Source organism: Podarcis tiliguerta (assembly GCF_965153285.1).
Source record: "Podarcis tiliguerta genome assembly, chromosome: 5".
Classification (NCBI taxonomy): Eukaryota; Metazoa; Chordata; class Lepidosauria; order Squamata; family Lacertidae; genus Podarcis; species Podarcis tiliguerta.
Genome location: NC_139538.1, coordinates 87,939,931 through 87,959,855, shown reverse-complemented (window position 1 = coordinate 87,959,855; position 19,925 = coordinate 87,939,931). Strand labels below are relative to the sequence as shown.

General features: G+C 46.0%; 1 protein-coding gene across 50 annotated transcripts in view; it reads left to right on the top strand.

Annotated features, from left to right (window-relative positions):
- SORBS1 (sorbin and SH3 domain containing 1) overlaps positions 1 to 19,925 on the top strand; it is a 192,472-nt gene that overhangs the window by 75,863 nt on the left and 96,684 nt on the right. For 46 of the 50 annotated variants that reach the window (XM_083440191.1, XM_083440180.1, XM_083440169.1 and 43 more), the window contains exons 2-5: positions 5,158 to 5,213; positions 9,909 to 9,980; positions 14,815 to 14,910; positions 19,563 to 19,685. In XM_083440191.1, coding sequence (XP_083296317.1) covers positions 5,204 to 5,213; positions 9,909 to 9,980; positions 14,815 to 14,910; positions 19,563 to 19,685 — 301 coding nt within the window. In that variant the 5' untranslated portion in view covers positions 5,158 to 5,203. The remainder of the gene's footprint in view (positions 1 to 5,157; positions 5,214 to 9,908; positions 9,981 to 14,814; positions 14,911 to 19,562; positions 19,686 to 19,925) is intronic. The other 4 variants (XM_083440200.1, XM_083440203.1, XM_083440199.1 and 1 more) reach the window with 1 other exon arrangement.

The following is a 19,925-nucleotide window of genomic DNA, read 5'->3' as shown; positions in this document are numbered from 1 at the left end:
ATAGCTATCACACATCCAAAGGATTGGCAAGGGTTATGCGAGGAGACTTGTGAGATGCCTGGAGGTGTGCCATTTCTCTTGCAGGGTTTTTGTTGTCATAATGGCAAGCGCAGTGATCCGTCAACTTGGGCCTTCCCAAATTCAGACCTCGCCTCTGTCATTAACCTGTTAGGCAGGCTTAGGCAGTCCTCCAGCGGCAATACAAGAACAAATTACTGACCTACTTTACAGGGATGTTGTAGAGGTTTGCAATACAATGTGGCTGATATTTTTTACATGACATTGTCCTATTACAGATTGAATAGCAGACTAATTGTTACAGTTAGATAGTATCACATATAAAGAAATTTATACATTTTCTCCTTACCAGTCTAGTTGCTAATCACTATAATTTACCTGTGCTTTGGATTTTGGAGGGCAGACTGGTCTGCATTTTTTTTTAAAAAAAATGGTTTAGGACAATTTTTACCTTGGCTGTTTGCCTGTGTGAAGCAGGCCAATGTCTGGCATACTCAACCTCTGATTAAACATTAGTTGGGGTAGATAATGTAACCCCCCCCCCAAAAAAAAAAATCTAGTGTTTTTATGCTCAGGTGGTTTTTGTTTATGGGAGGGAAGAAATAATCCCCATGATAGGAAGTTGTACTTTGGGGTGTTATTTACTATGTGTAATGACAATGAAGGGACGCAGGTGGTGCTGTGGGTTAAACCACAGAGCCTAGGACTTGCCGATCAGAAGGTCAGCGGTTCGAATCCCCGCAACGGGGTGAGCTCCCGTTCCTCGGTCCCTGCTCCTGCCAACCTAGCAGTTCGAAAGCACATCAAAGTGCAAGTAGATAAATAGGTACCGCTCCGGCGGGAAGGTAAACGGCGTTTCTGTGCGCTGCTCTGGTTCGCCAGAAGCGGCTTAGTCATGCTGGCCACATGACCCAGAAGCTGTACGCCAGCTCCCTTGGCCAATAAAGCGAGATGAGCGCTGCAACCCCAGAGTCGGTCACGACTGGACCTAATGGTCAGGGGTCCCTTTACCTTTAATGACAATGAAGAGTCACTACAATGTGTGATACACACACACCCTCCCCAATATGCATACGGACAACCATGGGAGTAGTTTTATGTCATGATTTGTTGTTGCTGTTTAGTCGTTTAGTCATGTCCGACTCTTCATGACCCCATGGACCAGAGCATGCCAGGCTCTATATGCCTGTTGTCTTTGTCCATGGAGTTTTCTTGGCAGGGATACTGGAGTGGCTTGCCGGTTCCTGCTCCAGGTGGATCACGTTTGGTCAAAACTCTCCACTATGACCTGTCCATCTTGGGTGGCCTGCACGGCATAGTTCATAGCTTCTCTGAGTTATTCAAGCCCCTTCGCCACGGCAAGGCAGTGATCCATGAAGGTGGTCATGATTTGTAGCAAAGACCTGCTCTGGAATATATTTATCGCTTGAATTGGAAAAAAGGCAATACATTAAAAAAAATACAGTGGTACCTCGGGTTAAGAACTTAATTCGTTCTGAAGGTCTGTTCTTAACCTGAAACTGTTCTTAACCTGAAGCACCACTTTAGCTAATGGGGCCTCCTGCTGCTGCCGCACCGCACCGCCGGAACACTATTTCTGTTCACAGGTACCACTGTATTGGTTATGGGGAGAAATGAATGGTCTGGGAGCAGCTGGTGTGGTATCATTGCTGAAATTAAGCAGGTACAGACCTTATCACTCCCTTGGATGGGAGAACACTGGGAGAGTAGGATATATTTCTTAAAAATAAGTGTTCAGGTTGCTTTCTTCACACCATTGCATTATTATCCACACGGGCCAAGGTTGTTGGCATCTTTCTTTCATTTTTTTTTAGTCAATTTTTTATTAAACTTCAAAATGTTCACATATATATTCCAGATTCCAAATTTATTATACATTTCTCTTTAAACCTTGACTTCCTGGCGTCCGCTCCACACTGTTCTTAATCCCATCCCATTTACAATATTGCATTCTAACCAACATTTCGCCTAAGGCACATTATTCTATTTCACGTATTATCAACCTTCTACCACTCCTCATGTTTCAAATCCTGCTCGCGATTTCATCTGATTATATATTTTTTCAGATATTCCAAAAAGGGCTTCCATTCTTCCATGAATAGCCTGCCATTCTGGTTTCTTAGTTTTGCCGTTAGTTCCGCCAGTTCTGCATAGTCCATTCGCTTTAGAATCCATTCTTCTTTTACTTCTTTCTTTCATTTTTAAGCAGTTAGTGCCTAGGTTGATTCAGTTGTCCAGAATAGGCCAGCACGACTTCTGATTCCTAAACAAAACCCACATGGAGGCTTTCTGTCTCTCTGGAGCACAACAGGATAAGAAGGAAAGCACATATCTCCTAAGCTACCTTTCAAAACAGGTTAAAGGTAAAGGTAAAGGGACCATTGTGTCCAGTCGTGACCGACTCTGGGGTTGTGGCGCTCATCTCGCTTTATTGGCCGAGGGAGCCGGCGTACAACTTCCAGGTCATGTGGCCAGCATGACTAAGCCGCTTCTGGCGAACCAGAGCAGCACATGGAAACGCCGCTTACCTTCCCACCGGAGCAGTACCTATTTATCGACTCACACTTTGACGTGCTTTGGAACTGCTAGGTGGGCAGGAGCAGGGACCGAGTGACGGGAGCTCATCCCGTCTTGGGGATTTGAACTGCCGACCTTCTGATCATCAAGTCCTAGGCTCTGTGGTTTAACCCACAGCGCCACCCGCGTCCCTTCAGAACAGGAAGAACCATATAAAGATCCTTGGAGGGGGGAAGGGTAGGGGGAAATGTAATACAGTAAATACAAAGAACAACACAATTCGCACTGTGTTTTAGTGCTGAGGAATATGAACTGGGGAAGAAGACGAAAAACTTGCTAACCCACAAGACGTCCACCAGCGGATAGGCTGCGAGCTGAAAGTAATTTAAGAATATATTCCCATTGTTCCTTTAACTAGCAACCAAGATCCAGTGAAAGGAGGAAAGACCATCTGCCACCAAAGCCACATTTTAAACACAAGTCTATAACTCTTTCAGTCTGTGTTCAGGACCAGGATGCTGAGATGCATTCTCGAAATGCATCAACGCTGTAGAAAGGCCAGGAATGAACGGGACAAAAGTGAATGCATTCTTTTATCAGCAGAAACGGGGACGCCAACAACATCTCCCTCTCTTATTCTTCGGTGTTTTCCAGGGGAAAAAAGAGCAGGACATTCCATTAGTTTGCTTCTTAGCAGCTTGCCCCCGTGGGACCCCTGTTCCAAAAGGCCCCAGTATTGATGTAATGGAGTCGCAGCTGTGGGCAACTCTGGCAGCAAAACGATGTCACTTTAAGCTATGGCTTCGTTGAATGTGATTTGATTGTTCGGTGATTTGGGGCTAGGGCTGCAAAGGGGAGCAAAATGTTTGCAGTGGAAGCAGCCATGTTCCTCACTCTTAACGGGGCATTATCTGTAGGACATTAGAGCATCTGCAAGAAACACCAGGTAAAGGTAAAGGACCCCTGACAGTTAAGTACAGTCGTGGCCGACTCTGGGGTTGCGGCGCTCATCTCGCTTTACAGGCCGAGGGAGCCAGCGTACAGCTTCCAGGTCATGTGGCCAGCATGACTAAGCCGCTTCTGGCGAACCAGAGCAGCGCACAGAAACACCGTTTACCTTCCCGCCGGAGCGGTAGCTATTTATCTACTTGCACTTTGACATGCTTTCAAACTGCTAGGTTGGCAGGAGCGGGGACCGAGCAACGGGAGCTCACCCCGTCGTGGGGATTCGAACCATCGACCTTCTTATCAGCAAGTCCTAGGCTCTGTGGTTTAGACCACAGTGCTACCCACAAGAAACACTAACAGATGGTAAAGAGGGTGGGGGAAGTAAATGGAGGACATTTGTAAAATGTATGCCCTCTGAGTTCCCTTTTGAGCCCAAATATTAAGCTTAGCTTTTCTTCAAGCAACAGAGAATATAGCCATTCATAGGGTGCATCCAGACTTCCTTTTGCGCTGCGCTTTTCAGGCACATGTCTGGGCTTTAAAGATTTGCATCTGAGCATTTCTTTCTTTCTTTCTTTCTTTCTTTCTTTCTTTCTTTTCTTTCTTTCTATCCTAGCCCTTTCCCTGGGAAAACCAGTGTTTTACCGCTGAATTGGAGCAAACAACAGTGTGGAAAACCTGGCCTGTGTCTGTAACACATGCTTAGAAACCTTTCACAAATGGAAGTCTGGATGAGCCCTCAAATCTCGGCATCCATGGCAGCTCTGCTGCCACTCACCATGTTTCATGCCCAAAAATTAATGTGCAAAAAGAGCCAGCACATCGCGGCAGCAGAATGATCCCACAATAAGACCTTACGCAGCAATCCCATAATAAGACCTTACGTCGTTTTTAGCTCTTACATATGTAACACGACACCATTACTGTGGGAAACATGCAGGTGGCGCTGTGGTCTAAGCCACTGAGCCTCTTGGGCTTGCTGATTGGAAGGTCGGTGGTTCAAATCCTCGCGACGGGGTGAGCTCCCGTTGCTTCGTCCCTGCTCCTGCCAACCTAGCAGTTCAAAAGCACGTCAAAGTGCAAGTAGATAAATAGGTACCACTGCGGCGGGAAGGTAAACGGTGTTTCCATGCAGTCTGGTTTCCGTCACGATGTTCTTTTGCACCAGAAGCGGTTTAGTCCTGTTGGCCACATGACCCGGAAAGCTGTCTGTGGACAAACGCTGGCTCCTTCGGCCTGAAAGCGAGATGAGCGCCGCAACCCCATGGTTGCCTTTGACTGGATTTAACCATCCAAGGATCCTTCACCTTTACCTTTTTTTATATTGAAACTGTTTTTAGCACTATAGAACAGGAGTTGGGGCTGAATAAGGTCCTCCAAGCCTCTCTTTGTGTCTCTTGCTCATAGAAGCTAGCCTACTGTAAAAAGGCAAAATGTTATATTAGTTGTTGTGGGCATAGAATCATGGAACTGTAGAATTGGAAAGGACCCTGCGGATCATCCAGTCCAGCCCCCTGCAATTTAGGAAAATGCAGCTGTCCCATGCAGGGATCAAACCTGCAACCTATGCATGATCAGCACCATGCTCTAACCAACTGAGCTATCCAGGCTACTGACATACACTTGTGACCTTTCCTGTCTTTCATTTCACAGAGAGGATCCGAATTCACATGTGGAGAAGCCGAGATCCTCTGGCACGATGACTTCTGGTAAGTTGTTGTTTTCTTCCTCCTCTTGTCCTCTTGTGAATGATGTATTCTAAGGTTACCAGATTTTTTTCAAAGAATCCGGGGACACTTTTTTTTAAAAGAGAAAAAATGTTACTGATTTTTTTAAAAAAATAAAGAAAGAAAGAAGTAATATCTTATCTTCTGTGGTCTCCTCTGTCGCGCAGTCTTCCTCTGGGTCCTGGCCTGCTCTCTTGGAGCACTAGCTGCCGTGGGGTAGGCTTGGGTTGGGCCTGGGCTCGGCCACGTGTCCTTGCCCTCCCGGTGCTCTCCTCCTTAGCGGCAGCGGTGGCACAGCAAGGTCGGGGCTCCCTCTTTTTTCTCCTTTTTCTTTCTCTTTCTTTCTTCTCCTTCTCCTCTCCTCCTTCTCCCTGCGTCGGCTCCGGGGTTTTTACTGTCCCCAGAGCACCGCTGGGCAGTCGGCCGGGTGCTCTCGCTCCTGGCTCGATTTGGGTCGTGGGGGTGTGGGGGTGTCAGCCGTTCCCCCAGCTGATGCACCGGGCATCCCCGGTTTCCCCTCGGAAGTGGCAGCGGCAGTCTCAGCAGCCAGGAGCCATCCTGGTAGCGCCGTTGGCTCTGGCTGGCTTCAAGAGCTGCTCGCTGCCGTGGCGCCCGCCATTTTGGCTTGCTGGAAGTCCCCATATGAGAGCCAGTGTGGTGTAGTGGTTAAGAGCGGTAGTCTCGTAATCTGGGGAACCGGGTTCGCTTCTCCGCTCCTCCACATGCAGCTGCTGGGTGACCTTGGGCCAGTCACACTTCTCTGAAGTCTCTCAGCCCCACTCACCTCACAGAGTGTTTGTTGTGGGGGAGGAAGGGAAAGGAGAATGTTAGCCGCTTTGAGACTCCTGAAGGGGAGTGAAAGGCGGGATATCAAATCCAAACTCCTCCTCCTCCTCCTCCTCTTCTTCTTCTTCTTCTTCTTCTTCTTCTTCTTCTTCTTCCCATATGATGTTGAACCAATCACACAACATTCATTCCCTACTAATAAATCTACAACACTTAAAATATAAATCCAGGGACATTAAATGAAATCCGGGGACAGATTTTGTCCAGGGACAGATTTGTAAATCCGGGGACTGTCCCCGGGAAACAGGGACGTCTGTTAACCATAATGTATTCTGCCGGAAGCAATGCAGAGAACCACCCCAGCATTCTAGGAGTAACTTCAGGTATCACATTTGACCGGTACCTGCACCCCTAGCTTCCAGGAACAGCATCCTTACGGAGTAGCTAGATTGAGAGCGAGGAACCTGATGTTGACTAGATGTTGACAATTTTTCTGCTTGGAACGCAGCTGACCTAGAATTCCAAAAAGGCCCAGAAGATCAACAAGTCTGGCAAGGCTGCCTCAGATGTCAAATAAGACATTTCCCTAAGCATGCAAATATTTTAAGCCGTATACTTATCTTCTGCAAGAAGTGGGCATAAACTGTGAGTGTGGATTCTCCTTTAAGCTGCTGTTTAAATGCGGTTGTGCCCTTGATCTCCAAAGCATCTAATTTATTAGCCGAGTTTGATTTTGAGGTCCCAGAACGGTCCTCGGCTAGAGGTTGGAGGCTGCTGCTGCAAAACTGAAGTCTCAGCACAGTGTAGCAGTCTCTATGATTGAACTCACCAAATCAGGGAGAAGAAAAGTAGAAACGGCTTTCTCATTTTCCTTCAGTGGCGGGGAAAGAGCAATATTAGCCAGTCTGCTCAAATTACACTATGGTGGTTTGTGTGTTTTTTTGCCGAGTTAACTCTGTGTCCCTTTGTGCAGATTTTTCAGCCGCTAACAGAAATGTGTTAAAGGTGGAAGCCTTAAGCTGTTTGTTGTGGTGTAAGCTCACAACGATTTAAGCTCCCTGGTAATCTTTTCAACTCAACGGTGTTCTCATTTGCCCACTGTCAGAAGCACTGTGACTCTGATTAACAATTGGTGGGAACCGGTTAGGGATTGTAGGGAAAGATCTGCCCCCAAAGCTGAAAAACATCTTCATGTATGCGACAACGGCCGTGAGAGTTTTAATAGCACAAGGATGGAAGACTGAAGAAACCCCAACTAAAGAATCATGGCAAGAAAAATTGATGGATTATGTAGAACTGGCAAAACTGACATACAAGCTGCGGGACAAGGATAACTCTGACTTTAAAGATGAGTGGGAACCCTTTACAGAATATTTGAAGACGCAACAAAGCGAACTGGACTCCTTGGCTGGTTTTGAATAAACATTCACAAACTTTTTATTGATAATAATCAGCTAAATAGTTTGAGGATCTATACAACTGTGTAACATGCAGAAAACAGCATTTCTAGAGAAATCAAAGACTGGAACTGAGGGAAGTCGGGTGGGGGTGGGTGGGTTCTGTGGGGGGAGGGAGGAAAAAATGGGGGAAGAAATAAGGATGATATGTTTCTGGATAATATGTTTTGTTTTAATTTTGAATAAAAAGAAGGAGGGAAAAAAACAATTGGTGGGAACCGCAATTGGTGGGAATGCCTAACTGCATAACCTTACATTTGTCCCTATTGAAATTCATTTTCAATAGGAGGAAAGAATTAAAAGAGACAACTTCTCTTTGGAGATGGGGCCAACTAAAGAACAGGCTAGCTGGACTTTAATAAGGTTTCAGATAACTGCGGCTCTTTGCTGAGACAACATTCCTCCGTTACCAACACTTGGCTGTGTGAAGAACTATGTAGCTCTGAATGCTCTCCATGGTCCTGATAAACCTTGCCTGAATCTTGATTAATCTTGGCTAAATCAAAACGAGATCCTCCCTTTTGCTGGAGGGGGGTGCAAAAGGAAAACCTCCCCATACACTTGCGGCAAACTTGTAAAGGTGTCAAGACATTCTGCTGACGTTTGGGAGTATATCGAGATTTGTGCATCAAGAGCAGCTTCTCCACAAAGATATCCTGTTCCTCCTTACAGCTGCTGGAGTGGAGGTACCTAGACAGTAATAAGGAAGAAAAAGAAACCTCATCTGAGCATTTACTCCAGAATTGGTTTCACGAGAATTTGGCTTTGGGGGAAAGTTAAGGGGCTGTTTAGACCAGCTCTAGAAGACTGTGTGGAAGGGAGAACAAGGCAGCCCTCAGAGAAGGCAGGGATTATTGCAAGAGACATTGGAGAATGCAAGAAAATTATTCTTCTCTTCTTCCTTCTTTCTCTATTTTGTTTGCTCTGGCTCACCAGTAAGGATAGTAGTCTTCTGCCTAAGCTCTCTCTCTCTCTCTCTCTCTCTCTCTCTCTCTCTCTGTCTCACATACACACATACACGGAAAATTAGAATATAGCTGATGAAAACCCCAAATTAACAATCTCAGGCTGATAGCATCCACGCCACGCCACATTGAGGCAGTAATTGATGCAAAAGGGGCCCAAACCAAGTACTGAGTACATATGCATGATTCTACTTCTCAGAGGTCCAATATTGCTCTATTTGCAGTCCTTCTTTTGCTGATTTCATTTAATATTCTAATTTTCTGAGATGGTTAATTTGAGGTTTTCATTAGCTGTATGCCATGATCATCACAATTATAACCAATAAAGGCTTGAGATACCTCGCTTTGCATGTCATGACTCTATCTCATATATTAGTTTCACCTTTTAAGTTGAATTACTGAAGTAAATGAACTTTTCCACGATATTCTGATTTTCTGAGTTTCACCTGTACACTTCTGTTGTCGCTGCCCAAAGGGTTTTGCATTACCACAAGAACCCTGAACTGAACTCACCAGATAGTCAGTCGCCACTGCCCTTCTTCAGTTAGTCCCCTCCTCCTTAATGTACTTCCTTTGCCGACTCAACCTGGAATGATAGAGTCCTTTTCTGGAGAGAGACGTGCATCCCACAGCACAGTGTTAAAAATAGCTATGCCACCTTTGCTTTCACAATGCTCTACATCTTTTAACGGCTGTGTGGGAGGCAGCCGTTCAACAGGTTCAGCGTTTCGCTGGCTAGGGTGGTCATCGGTGAGAAAGGCTGTGCTTTACCTGTCTCATTATCAGCCTTTAGTAATTAAGGGCACAACACCTCTTGGGAAAAGAACGGAAAAGCTGCTGGAAACTCTGAGCAGGAGAGATTGAATGAATGTGAGCAATGAGTATGATCTTTAGGAAATGACCGATTAAGTGATTTTATGGTATGTTCCAATATTAGGTAAAGGTAAAGGGACCCCTGACCATTAGGTCCAGTTGTGACCGACTCTGGGGTTGCGGCGCTCATCTCGCTTTATTGGCCGAGGGAGCGGGCGTACAGCTTCCGGGTCATGTGGCCAGCATGACTAAGCCGCTTCTGGCGAACCAGAGCAGTGCACGGAAACGCCGTTTACCTTCCTGCCAGAGTGGTACCTATTTATCTACTTGCACTTTGATGTTATTTCGAACTGCTAGGTTGGCAGGAGCAGGGGCCGAGCAACGGGCGCTCACCCCGTTGCAGGGATTCGAACCGCCGACCTTCTGATTGGCAAGTCCTAGGCTCTGTGGTTTAACCCACAGGGCAGACAATTTGCATTTTTCTTGAGTGTCCCCTTCCCTGAACTAGGGTACCCATTGCACGGGACATCATGCTCCAATTCTGATTCCTGTTCCTTGCTCTTGCATCTTCCGTATACAGTGGGCACCTCAGACACTTTCCTGTCCTTGTGGATTCAGCATGAGAATGATGCTGATCATTTCTGCTCTTCTTTCAGAATGCAAAGAAGTTGAAGTTGGAAGCACTGTTGTGAATGGCCTGGTACTGGGCAGTAATGGACAAGACAGAGGTATGTTGAATAACAATACAAAATATTATTAGTACCATTAGTATATGAACCACCTTCTACATAAGCATCTCAAGGCAACAGCAATAAAAATAGAGGAGACGTGGGTGGCGCTGTGATCTGAACCACTGAGCCTCTTGGGCTTGCTGATCAGAAGGTCGGCGGTTCGAATCCCCGTGACGGGTTGAACTCCTGTTGCTCAGTCCCGGCTCCTGCCAACCTAGCAGTTTGAAAGCACGTCAGTGCTAGGAGATAAATAGGCACTGCTGCGTGGGGAAGGTAAATGGTGTTTCCGTACGCCCTGGCACTTGTCACGGTGTTCCATTGCGCCAGAAGCGGTTTAGTCCTGCTGGCCACATGACCTGGAAAGCTGTCTGTGGACAAACACCGGCTCCCTCGGCCTGAAAGCAAGATGAGCGCCACAACCCCATAGTTGCCTTTCACTGCACTTAACTGTCCAGGGGTCCTTTACCTTTACCTTTACCTTGGTCTCGGTCAGGTATACAGGCCTCGGTCCTGTATACCTGAAAGAGCATCTCCACCCCCATCGTTCAGCCCGGACACTGAGATCCAGCGCCGAGGGCCTTCTGGTGGTTCCCTCATTGTGAGAAGTGAGTTTACAGGGAACCAGGCAGAGGGCCTTCTCGGTAGTGGCGCCCGCCCTGTGGAATGCCCTCCCTTCAGATGTGAAGGAAATAAGCAGCTATCTTCTCTTTAAAAGACATCTTAAGGCAATATTTAATGCTGTGTTGTTTTAAACACTTGATTGGAAGCCGCCCAGAGTGGCTGGGGAAACTCAGCCAGATGGGCGGAGTATAAATAATAAATTATTATTGTTATTATTATTACCTTATGTTGAATAGAAATACAAAACATTATTATTAGTAGCATTACTATATTAACCACCTTCTACACAAGCATCTCCAAGCAACGGCAATAAAAATAGCAAACAAACCATTAAAAACAAATATAAGTTGTGGAAGATGGAAAAGCCGTCTCTCTGAGTTTCCCTGCTTTAGGAGGCGGTTGCCGGGTTTTCTTTGCGATATTACTTTCGCGAAATCCACGTATATGTAAATAAATTTCAAGGAGAGAGTTGAGCAATAAATTTCCCCAAATCAGTAAAAAAAAAGTTAGAGTATTAATGTACAGTGGTACCTCGGGTTACAGACTCCACTAACCCGAAAGTAGTACCTCGGGTTAAGAACTTTACCTCAGGATGAGAACAGAAATCGCGTGGCGGTGGCATTGGAAGGCCCCATTGGCTAAAGTGGTATTTCAGGTTAAGAACGGTTTCAGGTTAAGAACGGACCTCCAGAACGAATTAAGTTCTTAACCCGAGGTACCACTGTAGAGGAACAGTCTGCCTGATGCAGCAGTTGGCCTGTTTCTGAAGAAGGAAGGCTACTCAGAAAAACCCAAAGGGAACCCAAATAGTCCCCCGTGGAGTTAAGAGAAGTTGTCCAAGGTGCTTGTGAACAGAAGAATCTCTTGAGGTTTCCCTGCAGCTTCACACCCCGTCCTTCCTGGCGGCATTCTTACAGTGCCAAGGATGCTAATACATTGCCAGCTCAAGCCCTGCATATTGAAAATACTCCCTGCTCAGTTGCAGAGAAAGAGGTGCTGTTTTGTTTTGCAGCTTCTTGGAGGAGGGCTAAGTCTGGCTTTATTAAAGAGTGTTTTGAGCTCTGGATGTTATCCAGAGCACTTCTGGCTGATCTGGAGCTGCCTCAATCCATTCCGCATCGGGGCCCTATTCAGAATTCAGGATTTGCTGCAGTCTCAGTTCCTCGTCCCATGCCTGTAATGGTAATGGTAAAGGGACCCCTGACCATTAGGTCCAGTCATGGCCGACTCTGGGGTTGCGGCGCTCATCTCGCTTTATTGGCCGAGGGAGCCGGCGTACAGCTTCCGGGTCATGTGGCCAGCATGACTAAGCCACTTCTGGTTACATATGCTTCAGGGTACAGATTCCGCTAACCCAGAAATAGTGCTTCATGTTAAGAACTTTGCTTCAGGATGAGAACAGAAATTGTATTTTGGTGGTGCGGCGGCAGCAGGAGGCCCCATTATCTAAAGTGGTGCTTCAGGTTAAGAACAGTTTCAGGTTAAGTACGGACCTCCGGAACGAATTAAGTACTTAACCCGAGGTACCACTGTATTTCAAAATGATAAGTTCTGGAGCTTTTCACATACAGTCATACCTCATGTTACGTTTGCTTCAGGTTGAGCATTTTCAGGTTGCGTCCTGCGGCGACCTGGAAGTACCGAAAAGGGCTACTTCTGGGTTTCGCTGCTTGTGCATGCGCAGACGCACAAAATGACATCACGTGCATGCGCCAAAGCAACAAATCGCGATCTGCACAGACGCGGGTTGCGTTCTGCTCATGTTGCGAATGGGCCTCTGGAATGGATCCCATTCACAACCAGAGGTACTACTGTATAGACTAAAGTTTTCTCTGACGTAATCTTTCAAGCATGGGACGCGGGTGGCACTGTGGGTTAAACCACAGAGCCTAGGACTTGCCAATCAGAAGGTTGGCGGTTCGAATCCCCACAACGGGGTGAGCTCCCGTTGCTCGGTCCCAGCTCCTGCCAACCTAGCAGTCCGAAAGCACGTCAAAGTGCAAGTAGATAAATAGGTACCACTCTGGCGGGGAAGGTAAACGGTGTTTTCGTGCGCTGCTCTGGTTCGCCAGAAGCGGCTTAGTCATGCTGGCCTCATGACCCGGAAGCTGTACGCCGGCTCCCTCGCCAATAAAGCGAGATGAGCACCGCAACCCCAGAGTCGGTCACGACTGGACCTAATGGTCAGGGGTCCCTTTACCTTTAACCTTTCAAGCAGTTTATAACCCAGACTGAAGATGCTTTCTTCTGTGCAATGCGTGTTGGCAAGCAAGCAAGCAGTAATTGTTTCAGACAGTGATGCTGCATTGTCAATAATATGGCTGAGGGTGAGCAGAGCTTGCTGCTGTCTAGTGAACACTTCACTCCAGACTTGCAGAAAGTTGAGGGGATTGAGATAGGAAGACCCTATAGCAGCTCATCTCAAGACAGCAAACCTCTGAATGCACTGAATGCAAAAGGCAATAGCTGCTCTGTTTTCATCTTATTTTAGGGTGGGTGGGGGCAGTTGACACGCTGCTGTCAAATTGCAGCTCTTCTGGGATCCTGAATTTCTCAGTTGTTTAATGGGGGCAGCCCCCAGTTCCCCTCTGGGGGTTGGGGGAAAAGGTGTTGAAGACAGAAATTCATCAGACTGTGAGTTCATAAATGTAGTCTGCTGCTGGGAATCAGAGGCAAGGAATGTTACGGTGTCGGTTAAGGAAGAGAGGATTGGAAAAGGAAGGCAGGCAGGGGGAGAAAGGTGATTGGTCTGCATCTTTATAGTTTATAATGAACATTGTGGAGGGAGGGTTTAGGGTTGGCGGTGGAGCAGTTAAACAAAATGGAGAAAAATCCCTTCCCCTTTCTGTAAGATGTGGGTATATTTCAGGGGAAAGGACATCCGCCAGAATTAGGTGCACATACACACACTGTAACAATAACATATTGACAGGGCCGGATTTACGTATAAGCTAAACAAGCTGTAGCTTAGGGCCCCACTCTCTTGGGGGCCCCAAGAAAATTTAAAGGGAAAAGAACTGGATGTGCATTTCCAAAATATAAGATTAAAAACAAATAAAATAAAGCCTAGATACAGCAACAGTGTTTTGTGTTGTGTAGGCTCCTATTTGTTATGTGCACATGGCTTTAGATACCTATTAGGTCCATAAATAGGGACGCGGGTGGTGCTGTGGGTTAAACCACAGAGCCTAGGACTTGCTGATCAGGAGGTCGGCGGTTCGAATCCCCGCGACGGGGTGAGCTCCCGTTGCTCAGTCCCTGCTCCTGCCAACCTAGCAGTTCGAAAGCATGTCAAAGTGCAAGTAGATAAATAGGTACCGCTCCGGTGGGAAGGTAAACAGCGTTTCCGTGCACTGCTCTGGTTCACCAGAAGCGGCTTAGTCATGCTGGCCACATGACCCGGAAGCTGTATGCCGGCTCCCTCGGCCAATAAAGCGAGATGAGCGCCGCAACCCCAGAGTCGGCCATGACTGGACCTAATAGTCAGGGGTCCCTTTACCCCTTTACCCTTTTAGCATTATTCTTTCCATTTTTAAGTTTGGAATAGAGTAGCTGCTTTGGAAGACGATAATCAGGCATCCTCACAACATGACCAGTCCAACGAAGTTGATGTTGAGGAATCATTGCTTCAGCACTGGTGATATTTGCTTCTGCCAGTAAAGTGAGCTGAGCGCCGCAACCCCAGAGTCGGTCACGACTGGACCTAATGGTCAGGAGTCCCTTTACCTTTAGGTCCATAAATTACCATATAGCATATATTCAACACAAGAAAACAGCGACAATTGGTTGTTGACAAAGGACAGCTGGACATATAAAGGGCCCCATTACCTTCAGTAGCTTAGGGCCTCATCAAACCTAAATCTAGCCCTGCATATTGGGACTGGTAACCAGTCTTAAACCTGGGCCTTTTAGCACCAGCAGGAGTATATCTCAGGGAGATAAGAAAGAGGGAAAAGTTACCCTCATTTTTCCAGTCTCCTTCCTAGAGCGGTCAGAGAAGCACTACAAGTATCCTATTCCAGACTGCCTGGAAATTGAAGCCTTCTCGGTCTGTGTTGTGGCGAGAGATGCGTATGAAAAGCCTAATGTTTTAATTATCAAGTTTTCTGACATTGTTTGAATACTTTATGTCATGTTTCCCCACATGCCCTCCCCCTTTTGTTTCTTTCCGACTTGGACGCACCATCTTCTGTACCTTTTATGTTTGCAGCGAATGATGTCCCTTTATGTTCACGCTCTGTTTCTGCTGTTAAAATAATTCCCGTGAAGAAAGTGAAAAGTTCTCCTGGTCTAGTGTTGCCGACAGGTATAATACTCTCTCTACCTCTCTCTCTTTTTTTCTTTTTCCGGTCCTCTCTCCATATATTCTTCCGAGGACTTTTGCTTTGCCTCCTGGTTGCTAGAATAGTTTTTCTGCACCATCCTCGCCCACCCCTCACCCACTGTTTTGCCGGCCCACATATTTCATCAGTGCTCTATAAAATTAGACCAGAACAACAAATTTGCCAGCAGAGTTCACCAGAGAGCCATTCTGAGGATAATTTACCATGGAGGAGGGAGGAGAGAGTTACGAGCAGGCCTCCACTTGCTTCAGTAGTGAGCGTTTTGTGAATTTTGAAAGGGGTAGGACTTTAGTGAGGGCACAAGCAGACCACGGCCAGGTCACCCCCTTTTGCTCATTCCCACTTCAGCGCACACATGTATTTATTTTGCTTTGGGATCTAGACTTCTTCCTCTTTCCTTTCACCAATTAATTAAAAATTCTGCTTTCTTATACAGTCAATTGTGCTTGCTTATACAGGGACGCAGGTGGCGCTGTGGTCTAAACCACTGAGCCTAGGGCTTCCTGATCGAAAGATCGGCAGTTCGAATCCCCGCGACGGGGTGAGCTCCTGTTGCTTGGTCCCTGCTCCTGCCAACCTAGCAGTTCGAAAGCACATCAAAGTGCAAAGTAGATAAATAGGTACTGCTCTGGAGGGAAGGTAAACAGCGTTTCCATGCGCTGCTCTGGTCCACCAGAAGTGGCTTAGTCATGCTGGCCACATGACCCGGAAGCTGTACACCGGCTCCCTCGGCCAATAAAGCGAGATGAGCGCCGCAACCCCAGAGTCGGTCATGACTGAACCTAATGGTCAGTGCCGAAAACCCGGAGTTGAATGCTTCTGTTTTCAAACGCGCCTTGGAAGTCAAACAGCTTCTCCTAAACCCTAGAAATTAATAAATTAGGTTTGCCATATTTTGAAGAGCAAAAAAGGAGAGGGACACATTTGCCAGCTTCTAGTTTTAACTATAGAGGGATGCGGGTTGCACTGTTGTCTAAACAACAGAGCCTAGGGCTGCAGGCTGGCTGGGAGAGATGATTTGGAGCATCTCTTCAAAAAACCGTTTACGTACAATATGAACAAATGACAGCAATCATTTGATAAAATAGTATATTTGCTTACACTAAAGGTGTCAGACAAAGCTAAAAGGCTTTGCGCATGGGCCCATCAGCACAAAATTGCCTCTAAATTGTATGTGTTGATTTATGAGTATAGGTGCAAAATCATAAATAATTACAGTGGTACCTTGGTTTAAGAACAGCTTAGTTTATGAACAACTTGGATTAAGAACGCTGCAAACCCGGAAGTAGGTGTTTTGGTTTGTGAACTTTGCCTTGGAATAAGAACATGTTCCGCTTCCTGTCGAGTGTGTTCCATTTGTAAATTGAGTCCCCCGCTGCTTTGGGAAAGCACGCCTTGGTTTAAGAACGCTTTGGTTTAAGAACAGACTTCTGGAACGGATTAAGTTTGTAAACCAAGGTACCACTGTAAATCCTGTTGCCTCCCACCTGTTTGGACCTGAACATGAAAGATCAGGGTTCTGTTTAAGCACAGCAGTCTCCCTGCCACAGAAGTTTAGCACTTGTGCCATGGGAGAGCTGCAGGAATGTACAGGAAGGAATTGGGGACAGTGGGCTTATCTCTCTTGCGTAATGAGAGTTGCATTGGCCCATCTCACAGTAATGGGAAATCAATATGCAAATTCTTATTTTGTGTATTTGGATAATGGAGTCCATGGGGGCTGTTTAGCCTTGTTATAAAGTGGGATTTTGACTGCTTGAACTAGTCATCCTTCGACCATCCAACTGGATCACGTTCCATCTTTAAGCCTGTAGAACATACACAAGAGAGGAAGTGCCACCAAATGCAGTGATTCTTACTTCTGAGTAAACATGCATAAGATTGCATTGCAAATTTTATAATTCTGCTGGAAGCTGCCCAGAGTGGCTGGGGAAACCCAGCCAGATGGGCGGGGTATAAATGATAAATTATTATTATTATTAGCCAGATACTGTTAAAGTATCTGTTCTGCATACCAACATTTCGTTAAGCCTCCTGGAAGGACGTTCTGATGGTGGCAAACCATAATAATAATAATAGTAATAATAATAATAATAATTTATTATTTATACCCCACCCATCTGGCTGAGTCTCCCTAGCCACTCTGGGCAGCTCCCAATCAAATGTTAAAAACAGTACAGCATTAAATATTAAAAACTTCCCTAAACAGGGCTGCCTTCCGATGTCTTTTAAAGATAGGATAACTGCTTATTTCCTTCACATCTGAAGGGAGGGTGTTCCACAGGGTGGGCGCCACTACCGAGAAGGCCCTCTGTCTGGTTCCCTGTAACCTCACTTCTCGCAATGAGGGAACCGCCAGAAGGCCCTTGGCGCTAGATCTCAGTGTCCGGGCTGAACGATGGGGATGGAGATGCTCCTTCAGGTATACTGGACTGAGGCCGTTTAGGGCTTTAAAGATCAGCACCAACACTTTGAATTGTGCTCGGAAACGTACTTGGAGCCAATTCAGATCTCTCAGGACTGGTGTTATGTGGTTCCGGCGGCCACTCCCAGTCACCAGTCTAGCTGCCACATTCTGGATTAGTTGTAGTTTCCGGGTCACCTTCAAAGGTAGCCCCACGTAGAGCGCATTGCAGTAGTCCAAGTGGGAGATAACCAGAGCATGCACCACTCTGGCAAGACCCTGCCAACAAATTAAGATTCTGAAGTAGTTTGGACTGTGTAGGTTTACTCTGGAGAGCAAGATCACACCAGGGCTATTCGTGGCAGGTGAAAGAAGAGAACGGGATGTTGGAGAAATCTGACGAAAATGGAAAAGGAAGCAGAAATTGCTGCAGTTCACATGTTTGTAGAAATCAGCCAAAAGAATACATAGTTGTTGTTGTTTAAGTCTGCAAGCAATGCATAATTAATTACTATTTTTACGTAGTTTTGACATTTCCTTTACATTGAAATGAATGAATGCTTTGAAAGTTACACAGATACTTAAGTAAGTCATGTGACTTATGTTAAAGAACAGACAGCTTAACGGATATTACAGTGGTACCTCGGGTTAAGTACTTAATTTGTTCCAGAGGTCCGTTCTTAACCTGAAACTGTTCTTATCCTGAAGCACCACTTTACCTAATGGGGCCTCCTGCTGTTGCCGTGCCGTCGGAGCATGATTTCTGTTCTCACCCTGAAGCAAAGTTCTTAACCTGAAGCACTGTTTCTGGGTTAGCGGAGTCTGTAACCTGAAGCGAATGTAACCTGAAGTGTATGTAACCTGAGGTGCCACTGTATAGGGTTGGCTTTTGCACTCTGAAATAAGGTCCGGCTGGATCGTATGCCACAATGAACAGCAGACATACCCACTGAGAAATAATGGAGGAGTAAGACCGGGAACACAAGTTTCTCAGGTGTCTCCCAGGCCTTGCCACCCCTCAGTCACCAGAAATGCCTGTTCCCTGATGCTAGTTATGCTTACAGTGGTACCTTGGTTCTCAAACGCCTTGGTACTCAAACAACTTGCAACCCAAACACTGTAAGTGTTCCAGTTTGTGAACTTTTTTCAGAAGCCAAACGGGCTCCGTTTTGAGTGTTACACTTCCAATTTGAGTACTATTTCTGGGTTAGCGGAGTCTGTAACCTGAAGCATATGTAAACCGAGGTACCACTGTATATTGTTTGGCAGAAACCGAACTGCAGTAGAATGGAAACAGTGCTGATTGTGGCAAATACTGGTTGGAATGGAAATTTCTGCCTTCTCACATCCGCAGATGGGAAGCAGTTGGGGATATTTGGTCAGGGGAGCAGAAGCAAGCTGTGAAGGAAAGACTGGCAGCCCGAGGGGTGCTCAAACTTCTGCAGTTAGTGCCTCTTCCAACCCAGAAAGTAGCTTTAGAAGTTAGAGATTCTCTGGAATCCCATTTAGTTGCTTAGTGTGAAATCTCACACACCCAGAAGCTAGACAGTCTTATACGAATCAGTTTGTGCGCCTTAAATTTATTATAGTGAAGATGTTGCTCTGGCTTCTGCAATAGGCTTCTTAGGTGAAGTACAACTATAGTCAACAGAGTATGGGACAGAAATATAATCCTGGCTGGCTGATACTAGTGATATATCTGAAAATGCAACCATGGTATCTAATTTCTATACATTATGTATTTTCTTCCTTTTTTTAGATCATGGTCTTGATTTGGAAATTTGACTCATCTCTCTGCAGAAAAACTTACTTTAGCGTATATATTTTTAAAGCTGTGGGTGAACATATCAGACGACACAGTGATTCTTCAAACAGCTCTTGTTTATTCACAGGCCAGAACAGAACTGAACTGAAGGGTTCAGTCAGGCTGCTTATATAGAGCTCCAGTACAATGTAACTGTAACAATTTTCTAAAACTATCCAATCACTGAACGTCACTTTCGATCCCTTATTTGCATAACTATCTACAGTATCCCCCTGCTGGCCCAGGGTGAGAACTTCAGTACATAACAATTATGACTAGATCAATTTGCTCAGATGCTAAAGTGAAGCAAGCAGGAAGCATTCTGTGCAGACAGCATGATTTAAGATTCTTTTATGTTCCAACTCATCTTCTTAATGTTTTGTTTTGTTTTGTTTTTGCCCCTGTAGAGCTGGATCCTGCCAAAGTCTGTACTGGAAAGGGGGCTGTGACCCTCTGGGCATCTCCAACCTATGAGGAGAATCGGAGCGTCAGTCCTACAAGTCATTCACAAGACATCCACCAATCTGAAAGTAAGTCCAAAGTGCGAGATAATAGCCATAGACTAGATAGAAAGTTGAAGTGCTTGTTGTTTAAGCTGCTGCCACTTGAGGGACGCAGGTGGCACTGTGGGTTAAACCAAAGAGCCTAGGACTTGCCGATCAGAAGGTCGGCGGTTCAAATCCCCAAGACGGGGTGAGCTCCTGTTGCTCGGTCCCTGCTCCTGCCAACCTAGCAGTTTGAAAGCACGTCAAAGTGCAAGTAGATAAATA